This window comes from Rhinoraja longicauda, chromosome 4, assembly GCF_053455715.1.
Source record: "Rhinoraja longicauda isolate Sanriku21f chromosome 4, sRhiLon1.1, whole genome shotgun sequence".
Classification (NCBI taxonomy): Eukaryota; Metazoa; Chordata; class Chondrichthyes; order Rajiformes; family Arhynchobatidae; genus Rhinoraja; species Rhinoraja longicauda.
Window position 1 is genome coordinate 90,031,443 of NC_135956.1, and position 14,003 is coordinate 90,045,445.

General features: G+C 43.6%; 1 protein-coding gene across 13 annotated transcripts in view; it reads left to right on the plus strand.

Moving 5' to 3' along the window:
* Window positions 1-14,003, plus strand: part of LOC144592969 (uncharacterized) — a 253,430-nt gene that overhangs the window by 304 nt on the left and 239,123 nt on the right. For 4 of the 13 annotated variants that reach the window (XM_078398363.1, XM_078398365.1, XM_078398364.1 and 1 more), the window contains exon 1: window positions 10,078-10,184. In XM_078398363.1, the coding sequence (XP_078254489.1) occupies window positions 10,122-10,184 (63 nt within the window). In that variant the 5' untranslated portion in view covers window positions 10,078-10,121. Of the gene's footprint in view, window positions 1-312; window positions 434-582; window positions 607-10,073; window positions 10,185-14,003 lie in introns of those variants that run through there. The other 9 variants (XM_078398354.1, XM_078398355.1, XM_078398357.1 and 6 more) reach the window with 7 other exon arrangements.

A 14,003-nucleotide genomic window follows, 5' to 3' on the forward strand; every position in this document is an offset into this window, starting at 1 on the left:
GTCAACGCAACTTGTTAGAGGAAGTCCCGCCCACTGGGGTTGGGGTGGCGCGTCGATTGGACGGGAGGGTGTCGGCGGGCGCAGTTCCCGGGCGCGATTGGTCGCGGCGGCTGTCAGTCAGGGCGGGGAGGCGGAGGCGGGAAAAGGCGTGCGCGCGCGGCGGCCGTTGATCAGGTTAGGTTGTCGCCGCCGCCCCTCCCACTGACTAACTTTGCACCACTGACTTCACTCTCTCTCTCACTCGCTCACAATATTTTTCTTTCCTCTCCCCCCCTCTTTCTCCCTGAATATAATACCCTCTCTGTTTTAAAGGACTGATCTTTGTAGACACCACCCCCACCCCCCCCCCCCCCAAAAAAAGAAAAAACACAAGAATAAAGGTCTCAACTAGTCTGAGGGAGCGACCTCAGCATTTATAAGACAGCACGTTCAGGTAAAATTAAAACCAAAACTTTGATAGTTTGAATTTTATTGCCCGGGGCATTTTGCATTATAAGGGTGTGTTCTCTGTTGTGGATGAGTGAACCTGTCACAATGTAGCTTAATAATGTTCTTTGAAATTTGATTTGTCTGTAAATGAACGTGCTTTGATGGTGTCTGACTGGGGTAATGATGGACTTAAAAAAAATCTATGATACATGTATAATAATGTACATTTTATACTTGATAATAGTTTTCTTTCCACTGTATTCTATTGTGCTGTTCTGTTGTGTCTTTGGAGGAGTGGGAATGCAGCTGTATTAGAATGGGTGTGGCAATGCATGAAGCAAAAAAGATTGTGCCATCCCCTGCAGATTGTCCAGCTGAATGCATAGATTTAATAGACTATATTAAATATTTTTGGGAAAGAGACCATTGGCAAGTGATTTATGAAATGTTTTTGACAGATAATGGGTGGTGATGAGAATATTTGAAAATCAGCTTGTTATTAGTATGGGTGGGCGATGAAGAAGCTGTGGTTAATGTACGTCTCATCTGTTTGTCTCATCTGTTTAGTTTAATTTGGTTTTGTACCATTTTAACTTTATCCAAAAGATCATTATCAATGGTGTATTTTTAAGGGTGTTTCCATCTCCATTCATTTTAAAAAATGAATGGAATTGCCTCAGAGACTCAGATTTATGTACAGCTGTTAGCAACTGGGGCATTAGGAGTGACCAGAATGGAGTGAGTTTGTTCATTGAGGAAGAACAGGTTTCCTCATCCATCCACTTGAAAGTCATCCATTTAAAAAAAAATCAAAGTGGATTGATGCGCTCAAGGGCTGAGTTTTTCATCTGATATTTATGTAGGGTTATTTGTGTAGTTTTCACATTTAATTGAATTGAAGGCTGGCTGAATCTGGGTAAGTTGGGATGGATGGGCTGATTAACCATTATGATCTGGATGGGCCGGTTAACCATTATGATCAGTCCATCTAGATGTCTATAGTACCTGAGTATTAATCGTGTATTATTTGGCTGAGTAATAACACAGGCCTCTTTCCATCTGGATGCATGAATAGGACAGTGTAGAGAATGAAAAAGAAAGATTTATGATTGTGCACATAGCATAAATGTATACCTGATATCTATTTAGAGTATATAATAATTTTAGACTATGTAAATAAATGTACTAATCGCCTGGTTTGAAAACAAAACAAAGTAAATGTGGAGAGGATTCAAAAGGCTTCCATTTGGATGAGTTGAATGCTATAGTCAACATATACATTATGTGGTTATCCACTTGGGCAAAAACTGGAATATAACGGGAAGGGAAACATAGAAAATAGGTGCAGGAGTAGGCCATTCGGCCCTTCGAGCCTGCACCGCCATTCAATATGATCATGGCTGATCATCCAGCTCAGTAACCTGTACCTGCCTTCTCTCCATACCCCCTGATCCCTTTAGCCACAAGGGCCACATCTAACTCCCTCTTAAATATAGCCAATGAACTGGCCTCAACTACCTTCTGTGGCAGAGAATTCCACAGACTCACCACTCTCTGTGTGAAGAAATGTTTTCTCATCTCGGTCCTAAAAGACATCCCCCTTATCCTTAAGCTGTGACCCCTGGTTCTGGACTTCCCCAACATCGGGAACAATCTTCCCGCATCTAGCCTCTCCAACCCCTTAAGAATTTTATATGTTTCTATAAGATCCCCCCTCGGTCTTCTAAATTCCAGCGAGTATAAGCCTAGTCTATCCAGTCTTTCTTCCAGTCTATCCAATCTTGGTGTCCTTGTACATCCATTGAAGAAAGAAAGCATGCAGATGCAGCAGGTGGTTAAGAAGGTAAAGGACATGTTGACCTTCATAGTAAATAGGTGGATTTGAGTACAGGAGAAGGGATATCTTCCTGCAGTTGTACAATGACTTGGTGAGACCACACTTTGAATTTTGTGTGTGAGATCAGTGTTGGTATACTAATATGCTAGGACATTCTAAGATCAAGAAGATGATGTTGGGTCTCTTGAAGAGCATTAAGTTGGTTATGTCCCCGGGCCTGATGGGGTCCATCCCAGGTATTGAGATAGGCTAGAGGAGAGAGGGTAGGCTTATCCAGAAGATTAAGATGCATGGGGCCCATGGTGACTTGGTCATTTGGATTCAGAACTGGCTGACCCATAGAAGACAAGGAGGTGAGGTGAAAGAGCTTTATTCTGGCTGGGGTTCTGTGACCAGTAATGTTCCACAGGTTTCAGTGCTGTTGTTTATGTTGTATGACAATATGTAAATGAGTTGGTTAGTATGCTTGTAGGTTACACAAAAATTGGCTGAGTTGCAGTCGGTGAAAAAGGCAGTCAAAGGATACAGGATGTAGATCGGTTATAGATATGGGCGGAGAAATGGCAGGTAGAGTTTAATCCAGGTGAATGAGAGGTTTTGCAATGTATGGAGAAATACAATTAATGGCAGGACCTTTAACAGTATTGATGTACAGATGGGGTTCCTGATAGCAGCGACACAATTGTAGTGTCAGAGGTAATGGGGGAAAAGGTAGGAGAATGGGGGTAGGAGAATGGGGTTAGGAGGGAGAGATAGATCAGCCATGATTGAATGGCGGAGTAGACTTAGAAACATAGAAACATAGAAAATAGGTGCAGGAGTAGGTCATTCGGCCCTTCGAGCCTGCACCGCCATTCAATATGATCATGGCTGATCATCCAGCTCAGTAGCCTGTACCTGCCTTCTCTCCATACCCCCTGATCCCTTTAGCAAAAAGGGCCACATCTAACTCCCTCTTAAATATAGCCAATGAACTGGCCTCAACTACCTTCTGTGGCAGAGAATTCCACAGACTCACCACTCTCTGTGTGAAGAAATGTTTTCTCATCTCGGTCCTAAAAGACTTCCCCCTTATCCTTAAGCTGTGACCCCTGGTTCTGGACTCCCCCAACATCGGGAACAATCTTCCCGCATCTAGCCTCTCCAACCCCTTAAGAATTTTATATGTTTCTATAAGATCCCCCCTCAGTCTTCTAAATTCCAGCGAGTACAAGCCCAGTCTATCCAGTCTTTCCTCATATGCAAGTCCCGCCATCCCAGGGATTAATCTGGTGAACCTTCTCTGTACTCCCTCTAAGGCAAGAACGTCTTTCCTCAGGTTAGGAGACCAAAACTGCACACAATACTCCAGGTGCGGTCTCACCAAGGCCCTGTACAACTGCATGGGACTTGATGGGCCGAATGGTCTAATTGTCCTCGTCTTACTTATGAACTTAATTAGATAGTGATAAAGAAGGTATATGTTATGTTTCTATCAAGCAGAACATTGAGAGTAAGAATCAGGAGGCCATGTTGTAGCTTTATAAAACTTTGGTCAAGCTGACAATGGGTATTGTGTACAGTTCTGATTGCCTTTTTGCAGGAAATATGTGATGCTTTGGAGAAAGTGCAGATGAGCTGTTACCTGGATTAGAGGGTATTAACAGCAAGGAGAGGTTGAACAAACTTGGATTGTTTTCTCAGGGCTGTTGGAGGCTGAGGTGAGACCTGGTAGAAGTGTATAAAATTAGGAGAGCTGTAGGGGTAGATAGAATCTTTTCCCCAGAGTGGAGAATTGCCAAAGGAGGCCATGGTTTAAAGTGGGAGGGAGGAAATTTAAAGGAGGTGTGTGGGCATTTTTTTTACATGGGGTGATAATGTGCTGCCAGGGGTGATGATAGAAGCAGATAGGATACTGGTGTTCATTAGGATTAGGCACATTAGGATTAGGCACATATAGGCACATAAATATGTGGGGATAGAGAGAGATGGAGCACATGCAGACAGAGGAGACTGGTTTAATTTGATATTATGTTTGGCATAGACATGGACCAAATGGTCTGTTCCTATGCAGTACTGTTTTATGTTTTTTCCTCCTAGGCAAAGGATTGTGTTAATTATCTTTTGTCACATTCGTCATGAGCTTCGACAGGTGTCAGCAGGCATGTTAACATTGTAAAGTATAACATCTAAGAAATATTATATTTTCACTCTTTCATATTGTGCTGCTCTGCCAAAATATTTCTAATTCAGTTGATCTCAATTCATGGGGCACATATGGCTAATCATCACATTGTCAACCAAGAGACATCCATACGATATTTTTAAATGGATACAGAAGTTATATGGGTGTGGCCATATCATATTTTGATCAGCAAGTATGATTCACATTTGCAAAAAGGTTGAAAATCATTACACTTGGGGCAGCTATTTTACTTTTAATGTGGTAAAGAGTATTTGTCAAAATAAGACTTTACTAATTGTGTTCCAGGAAATTCTGTTCAGCACTGGCTTCTTGATTGATATTTATACATTGTGCAAATCTGCAAGATCTGTCTAGTTTTGTAGTTCTTATAACATGTAAAATATGGGTAAAGAGCAGAAACTGATGCATCAAATTTCTAATCAACAATTGTAGAATTTCCGCATGAACTTGCATGCAGCCATTAAAGCATTGCGTGCAAGGGACGGGAACCAATAACTTTATAAAAGATATTTGTCATTGTTTGGAAAAAAAAAAGACCAGTTAGTGTTTTCCAGTGGCATTCTTTGAGCGATTCCCGAAAGACTGCTTGAAATGTTAACCTGCTTTCATATACGGCTGAGTATTTGAAGAACTATTCTGTTTTTTGGATTAACATCAATTTTGAATTTATTTCCCCTTTTTAATTCCCTTTCAGATTAATCTCATTAGGATTATTATTTTAATTTATTTATTTAGAACTGTCATTATTGTAATCATTCTCTGGGCCATTTTATCTGATCGAGCCTGCCAAAGTGTAAAAATACTTTCTTGAACAACTGTTGGTTATGAAACCAGAAAGAATTTAACTGCAAATGCCAACCAAATTTTAATATGCTTTCAAACACTACAGAAATATGAATTTTATTAACTGAAGTAGTTTATTAAATCTTTATGCACTGCATAAAGCTGTGATACAGAATTAATTAGTTTGAAGTGTGGTGATTTAGTAAACAATTAATTACATGTACACAGGAGGTTGCACCCACAACAACCATCCAGTGAATGACCTGTTCATCTATTTTTGTGGTATTTGAAGGAGGAATGTTGAACAGAACAGTTGGCACTAAGAGAATACTTGCTGTTTGATTAAGCTGTAAAATTATTAATTTGCTAAAAAAGCATACAGAAATGCCAGCCCCAAATTGGAGTTTAAACAGAAAACCTTTTGATTCTGAAGGGACTGAGGGAGGATATCCCTGAAGGTTCCTCAAATGAGGCTATATGGGTAGGAATCATTAACAAAATGATCTTCATCTCCAACTGCCGGCGTGACATTAACCGCCTCAAATTCTCCACTCCCCTGACTAACTCTAACCTTTCCCCTCCTGAACGCACAGCCCTCCACTCACTCTGCAACAACCCTGACTTAGTCGTCAAACCCGCTGACAAGGGAGGTGCTGTGGTAGCCTGGCGGGCTGACCTCTACCGGACCGAGGCCAGACGACAACTCTCAGAGGTCTTCTTACTTATCCTTGGACCATGAAACCCACCGAAGAACACCAGACCTTAATTATCAGCACCATCACGGACCTCACCATTTCCGGCGCTCTACCCTCTAATGCCTCCAAACTTATCGCTCCCCAGCCCCGCAAGGCCCAATTTTACCTCCTACCTAAAATTCATAAACAGAACTGTCCCGGCAGACCCATTGTTTCTGCCTGTTCATGTCCCACCGAACTTACCTCGACTCCATCCTATCCCCCCTGGTCAAATCCCTCCCCATCTATGTCCAAGACACCTCACATGCTCTCCATCTCCTCGATAACTTCCGGTTTCCAGGCCCCCACTCCCTGATCTTTACCATGGATGTCCAGTCACTCTACACTTCCATCCCCCACAAGGATGGTCATGAAGCCCTACGTTTCTTCCTCGACCGTAGAACCAGCCAATCCCCATCTACTAACACCAAATGCTGGAGTAACTCAGCAGGTCAGGCAGCATCTCAGGAGAGAAGGAATGGGTGACGTTTCGGGTCGAGACCCTTCTTCAGACTGATGTCAGGGGGCGGGACAAAGGAAGGATATAGGTGGAGACAGGAAGATAGAGGGAGATCTGGGGAGGGGAAGAGAGGGACAGAGGAACTATCTAAAGTTGGAGAAGTCGATGTTCATACCACTGGGCTGCAAGTTGCCCAGGCGAAATATGAGGTGCTGTACCTCTAATTTCCGGTGGGCCTCACTATGGCACTGGAGGAGGCCCATGACAGAAAAGTCAGACTGGGAATGGGGGGGGGCATTGAAGTGCTCGGCCATCGGGAGACCAGTTTGGCCAACGCGGACCGAGCGCAGGTGTTGAGTGAAATTGATCGCCGAGCCTGCGCTTGGTTTCGCCGATGTAAATAAGTTGACATCTGGAGCAGCGGATGCAATAGATGAGGTTGGAGGAGGTGCAGGTGAACCTCTGTCTCACCTGGAAAGACTGGGTCCTTGGATGGAGTTGAGGGGGGAGGTAAAGGGACAGATGTTGCATCTCGTGCGGTTGCAGGGGAAAGTGCCCGGGGATGGGGTGGTTTGGGTAGGAAGGGACGAGTGGACCAGGGAGTTACGGAGGGAACGGTCTCTGCGGAATGCAGAGGGGAGGGGATGGGAAGATATGGCCAGTGGTGGGGTCCTGTTGTAGGTGACGGAAATGTTGGCGGATGATTTGTTGGATCCGCTGGCTGGTGGGGTGGAAGGTGAGAACGAGGGGGATTCTGTCCTTGTTGCGAGTGGGGGAGGGGGAGCAAGAGTGGAGCTGCGGGATGTAGAAGAGACTCTAGTGCGAGCCTCATCTATAATGGAAGAGGGGAAGAATGAGGACATCTCTGATGCCTTAGTGTGAAACATCTCATCCCGGGCGCAGATGCGGCGTAGACGGAGGAATTGGGAGTAGGAGATAGACATTTTGCAGGAGACCGGGTGGGAAGAAGTGTAGTCCAGATAGCTGTGCGAGTCAGTGGGTTTATAGTAGATGTCAGTGACTAGTCTGTCTCCTGTGATGGAGATGGTGAGGTCCAGAAACGGAAGGGAGATGTCGGAGATTGTCCAGGTATATTTAAGGGCAGGATGGAAATTGGAAGTGAATTTTATGAAGTCATTGAGTTCTGCATGGGTATAAGAGATAGCACCAATGCAGTCGTCGATGTAGCGGAGGTAGAGTTTGGGGATGGGGCCGGTGTACACCCGGAACAGGGATTGCTCTATCTTCTCCTATTTTGGTGTCACCAACCCATCTACATTTACATCTGAGTCATTTATATATACAGTATTGACGGTTAGGTAAAGGGAAAAAAGGAAGCATTTGAAAGGTACAGGGAACTAATGACGGGGGACGCCTGCCAAGATGTTTAGATGCTGCTTAAAAGGGAAATTTAAAAGGCCAAGGGGGATTAATACCATTCACTGGCAGACAGGATAAAGGAATATATAAAGGCATTTTATAAGTATACTTACTATAGACAAAAGGAATAATGGGAAGTGATTAGTGCGAAAGGGTGTCCAATGGTCTGTGGACACGATGGGCCCTATTGCTTGTTTCTATGCTGTTTATTTGTATGATTCTGTCACCGCATGTGCCAGAGAATTGTGATATTCATATTTCTCTCTTTGCACCTTGCTACCTCTTGATTTTTGTCCCTCTCTATCTTGCTGAAATCAATGAGTCAGCCAAGAAGTATAAGATGACAGGGTAGGGATAGCCTGGGTGCCCATAGCCCCCGATGGCATTACAATGTCACAGCGGCTGGCATCAGAAGATCTTTCAGGAGGGTGAACCCTCAAAGCATCTGGACCTAATGGTATGTCTGGTCATGTTTTTCATGTTCATAGGTGATATGAGCAGAATTAGGCCATTCGGCCCATCAAGCCTACTCTGCCATTCAGTCAATCATGGCTGATCTATCTTCCCTACTTAACCCCATTTTCCTGCCTTCTCCCCATAACCTCGTACCAATCAACAATCTATCTCTGCCTTAAAAATATCTATTGATGGCCTCCACAGTGTTCTATGGCAGTGATTTCCATAAATTCCTCCCCATCTCCTTCCAAAAGGAATGTCCTTTTATTCTGAGGCTATGATTTCAAGTCCAGGTTCTAGATTCTCCCACTATTGGAAACATCCTCTGCACATCCACTCTATCCAGGCCTTTCATGATTCGGTAAGTTTCGATGACGTCCCCCCCTTATCCTAAACTCCGGCGAGTAGAGGCTCAGTGCTGACAAACACTCATCATATGCTAATCCACTTATTCTTTGGGTCATTCTTGTAAACCTCCTCCAGACCCTCACCAGTGACACCTCAGATATGGGACCCAAAAATGCTCACAATGCTCCAAATGCTGTTTGAGCAGAGCCTTATAAAACTTATAAATACTAGCGTTGCTTTTGCCTTGATACCGATGTGACTTGCAAATTAACCTTTTGGGAATGCTGCACCACCGCTCCCAAATCCTTTTGCACCTCCGATTTCTGAATTCTCTCCCCATTTAGAAAATAGTTCATGCCTTTATTCCTACTACCAAAATGGATGACTCCACACTTTGCCATGCTGTAGTCTATTTGCTACTTCTCTGTCCACTCTCCCAAGAGTCCCTGCTTTCTCTACACTACCTACCCCTCCACCTATCTTCAGTGCAAGAAAATAACTGCAGATGCTGGTACAAATCGAAGGTATTTATTTCACAAAATGCTGGAGTAACTCAGCAGGTCAGGCTGCATCTCAGGAGATGCTATCTTCATATCATCTACAAACTTGACACACAAAGCCTTTAATCCCTTCATCCTAATCATTGATATACATCATGAAGAGTAGTGGTAGAAGATTGTAGAAAGTGGTGAACAGTGCCCAGTTCATCACGGGTGTTGACCTCCCCACCATTGAAAGGATCTATGGGAATCACTGCCTCAAAAAGGCAGTCAGCATCATCAGAGACCCATACTACTCTGACCATACTCTCATTTCACCTGCCATTGGGAAGAAGGTTGGCAACAGCATGGCAACTGTAACGTTCAGGAGCAGCTTCTTCCTTCCAACCATCAGGCTATTAAACACAACAACCTACAAATAAGCTCTAAGCTACATAAACTTGGAGGTGGACAAAATGTGTAGGAAAGAACTGCAGATGCTGGTTTAAATCGAAGGTAGACACGATGCTGGAGTAACTTAGTGGGACAAGCAGCATCTCTGGAGAGAAGGAATGGGTGACGTTTCGGGTCGAGACCCTTCTAAACTTGGAGGCATTGTTTTTGACTTTGCACTATCATTTTGTTGAAATATATATATTTTTGTTTTTTATTTATGGGTTTTACAGAGTACTATGCATATATGCTTTGCTGCAAGTAAGAATGTTACTGTTCTGTTTTGGGACGTATGTCAACAAAACACTCTTGACTCATTTTAAAATGAATCTGGGACCTCTGATAATTTCTCACTGATACCTCCCGGCACTGTCAAATGTATCCAAGTTTTGGTTTTATTTATTGTGTGTATATGTTCAGTCTGCAAGTTATTAAAATGATATCATACCCTGAGCATCATTTCCTGCCCAAAAATAGTGAACATCTGCTCCTAATCTTGCAGTGTAACTCGGATGTCTATTGCATAGCTTACATGAAATCTCTTATGAATTTTGTCTAATCAAGAGAATTCCTCCACATGGCGTTTGATGACTCATCCTTCACTCCAGGCCCTAAATTAAAAACTTATGCTGGGAATTGGGTAAGAACAACCCCAACTGATTTGTACATCTGTTTGCTCTAGAATTTTGTGATGCAAATACCAGGTCTCCAGATACCATGCTGTTTTAAGATTGTGTGTTTTGTGCAGTTGTCCTCCAATCAAATTGTAAGAGAAAGACAACTTGGCATGAACTATTAAGCTGCTCAGTTTTGATGAGTGAAGACTATGGGGCAAAATATTGTCCCTGATTTCTTTTAAAAATTACATGAGGCTTGCATAAAATTATTTAATTTTTGATGTAGAAAATGTCACAATATTTAAATTTGTTTCAAATCTGATGCAGAAAGTTGGATAACTAGACATTCCTCTGACTGAGATACCCACCCTCATCTGCATTTGGACTGCACTATATTATGCATTGTGGTCCATTGTGCAACTTTGTCTGAGTGGCTGGCTTCCAGCTGATTGAGGTTTAGTATTGTGCAGGGTTCCTCTGAGTGCACAGCCAGCTCTGCTTCCATAATGGCTTTGACAGCTGCTGCAGCCTACCCTCGGGCTTAGAGAATGTCAATGCTGCTGTAGCTTGAATGTCTATGACATTAAATATTCAAAAATTCTCAAACCTGTCAAAGGTATTACGATTTAACAAATAAAGAAAATAAATTCAATTAAACCAACTAAATCAAATCAACTTAAAAAGGTTGCTTTACTGATGTCCTACCAGCACCTTTTCCCAAATTGTTTAGAAGGCAGCCTCATTTGGAAATATTGGACTAAATAAGAACAGAATAAAAAGCATATTTTGGGTGGAAAAAAAAACCTCAACGACGAATGAATGTCTGCACTTTGAAATCCAGTGAGAGATTATGGGCAGTAGTTAAGAATGATCACACCTTTAAGAATAGAGAATCATAAGGACATACAGCGCATAAGGAACTCGTTAGCCCAACTTGTTCATATTGAGCATAATGCCTATATGTATGCTAAAACCCTTATTCCTGTATTAGACCTGTATTCCTCTACATACTTCCTATCTAAATACTTGTTGAAATGCTTTTTAAACGTTATGTGTTCCTCCAACTCGGGCAGATTGTTCCAGATATTTATCATCCTCTTAGTGCAAGCTTACTGCTTTATCTGCTTTAATCAATGGAATATTTAAGTTCAATAATTTCATTGCATTGTGTATTTTGTTGGTAATGCACCTGGTGAGGTACTCATTTCGCTATGCGTTGCATGGCTGTTAGATTGAGAGCAGCAGCTTCCTGATTAAGGCACTCAATTGCATGTTTCTGGAAGTAGCTATTAGATTTACGTTGAAATTACATTGGGTCCTGTTACTTTTGTACTAAACTCTGCCATATTATCTGGTGAGATCTAGTGTATGATGGGGATGTGATTTCAGTTCCTGCTTGGTGGTTGGTTTGCAGTACAGCATAAGCATTGGGGCTTTCGAGTATATTTTTAGTTTGTATTTTGTGCTGATCATGATGTGGTGCAGTGAGTTTGGAGAATGAAATATTTCCCATATTGCACAGCAGTTTGTCATTGCCATATACCTTTGAAAATGCTTGGCAGTCAACTGCATTATTGTAATCGGGGAATCAAAGAAATTGACACGTGCCCATTAGGTCTTATTGTATCCATACTGACCATAAATGGAGCCCTCTTCCCTGCTAAGGCTATGCAAACTTGATTTGGTAAATAGCAAATTATGAATGGGGAAACATAATTCTAGGGAAGGGGAAGCTGGGGTAGGGAAAATAATCTTTTTGGCGATTAAAGTGCAGAAGTGACTGAGAGTGGCTGGAATGCAGGAATGAATGAATACTATGAATGAATACTTTATTGTCACATGTGACAAGTCTCTTTGTTTTGCATACAGTGTGGAAACTCCCTTCAGCCTAACTTGCCCACACCGGCCAACATGTCCCAGCTACACTAGTCCCATCTGCCTACGTTTGGTCCATACCCCTCCAAACCTGTCCTATCCAGGTAGCTGTCTAACTGTTTCGTAAATGTTGGGATAGTCCCTGCCTCAACTACCTCTGGCAGCTTGTTCCATACACCCACCACCCTTTGTGTGAAAAATGTACCCCTCAAATTCCTATTAAATCTTTTCCCCTTCACCATAAACCTATGTCCTCTGGTCCTTGATTCACCAACTCTGGGCAAGAGACTTTGTGCATCTACCCGGTCTATTCCTCTCATGATTTTATACACCTCAATAAGATCACCCCTCATCCTCCTGCGTTCCAGGAATAGAGTCCCATCCTACTCTCCCTATAGCTCAGACCCTCTAGCCCAGGCCACATCCTTGTAAATCTTCTCTGTACCCTTTCCAGCTTGACAACATCTTTTCTATAACATGGTGCACAGAACTGAACACAATACTCTAAATCAGGGTGTCAAACTCATTTTAGGTCACGGGCTGGAATGGGCAAAATGCGACTTCATGTGGGCTGGATCAGTTGTGCACACGCGAACGTACGCGTGCGTGCTTCCACAGCTACAGGTGTTACTTACCTGAGTACTCTGTTTATACTGTGTCTGACGACGTAAGTGGGGCGCTAGTGGTCTTCAGTGCAGGGTGGTAGGTGCTTAAGCACAGCGGGTGGTTAACTGCCGCCTATTGTTTTCTAAATACACACAACAAGCTGCCGGCGCAGCAGGCGGCAGACAGCGGTGAGGAGCGTTGCCAACTGTCCCATATTAGCCGGGACATCCCGTATTTTGGGCTAAATTGATTTGTCCTGTACGGGACCGACCTTGTCCCATATTAGGCCCGGGGGGTGCTGTAGGCCCGGACGCTGTAGGTCCGGACAGTGTAGTAGGAAAAAAACTGCAGATGCTGGTTAAAATCTGTGTCTACCTTCCGGACAGTGTAGGTCTGGCGGCCCCGGCACCGCCTAACGGAGGTTGTGTAGCAATCCGCCTCCCGGCCCGGGCGGCTGCCATTGGTGGAGTGGGAGCACGTGGCTGCTGGCTGGGTGAGGTCACGTGGGGTGCGGGCTGGTGACGTCACCTTGTCCCGTATTTGGGAGTGAAATAGTTGGCACCCCTAGCAGTAGGAGAGAGGGAGCGGCGGGAGAGAGCGTCGTGGATATACTTTTTTTCCCCCCAAACCATCCCACGGCCTGGATTGGACCCCTTTGCGGGCCGGATGCGGGCCAGTAGTTTGACACCCCTGCTCTATATGCAGCCACGCCAACGTCTTATACAACTGCAATATGACCTTCCAACGTCTACACTTGATACTCTGATGAAGGCCAATGTGCCAAATGCCTTTTTGACCACCTTCAAGGATGACAAACAGTAACTGGCCCTGCACCAAACCTTGAGGCACATCACTAGTCACAGGCCTCCAGTCGGAGAAGCAACCTTCCACCATCATCCTCTTCCTTCCATTAAACCAATTTTCTATCCACTCAGCTATCTCTCCTTGGGTCCCATGCGGAACCCTGTTGAATACTTTGCTGGCCCATATATACAACATCTACAGCTCTTCCCTCAATGATCTTTTTGGTCACGTCTTCAAAAAACTCAATCACATTTGTGAGCCATGACCTCTCACGTACAACCCCATGCAGACTATCCCTAATCAGCCCTTGTTCGGCTAAATTCCTGTATATCCTATCCATCAGAATACTCTCTAGTAACTTTCCAACTACAGATGTTAAGCTCACTGGCCTATAGTTCACAGTATTTCCCCTGCAGCCCTTCTTGAATAGAGGCACAACATTTGCCACCCTCCAGTCTTCTGGCACCTCTCCTTGAATTGAATACTTTATTGTCACATGTGAGAAGTCAGTGAAATTCTTTGCTTGCACACCTTGCCAAGGTATGCAAATAATCGCC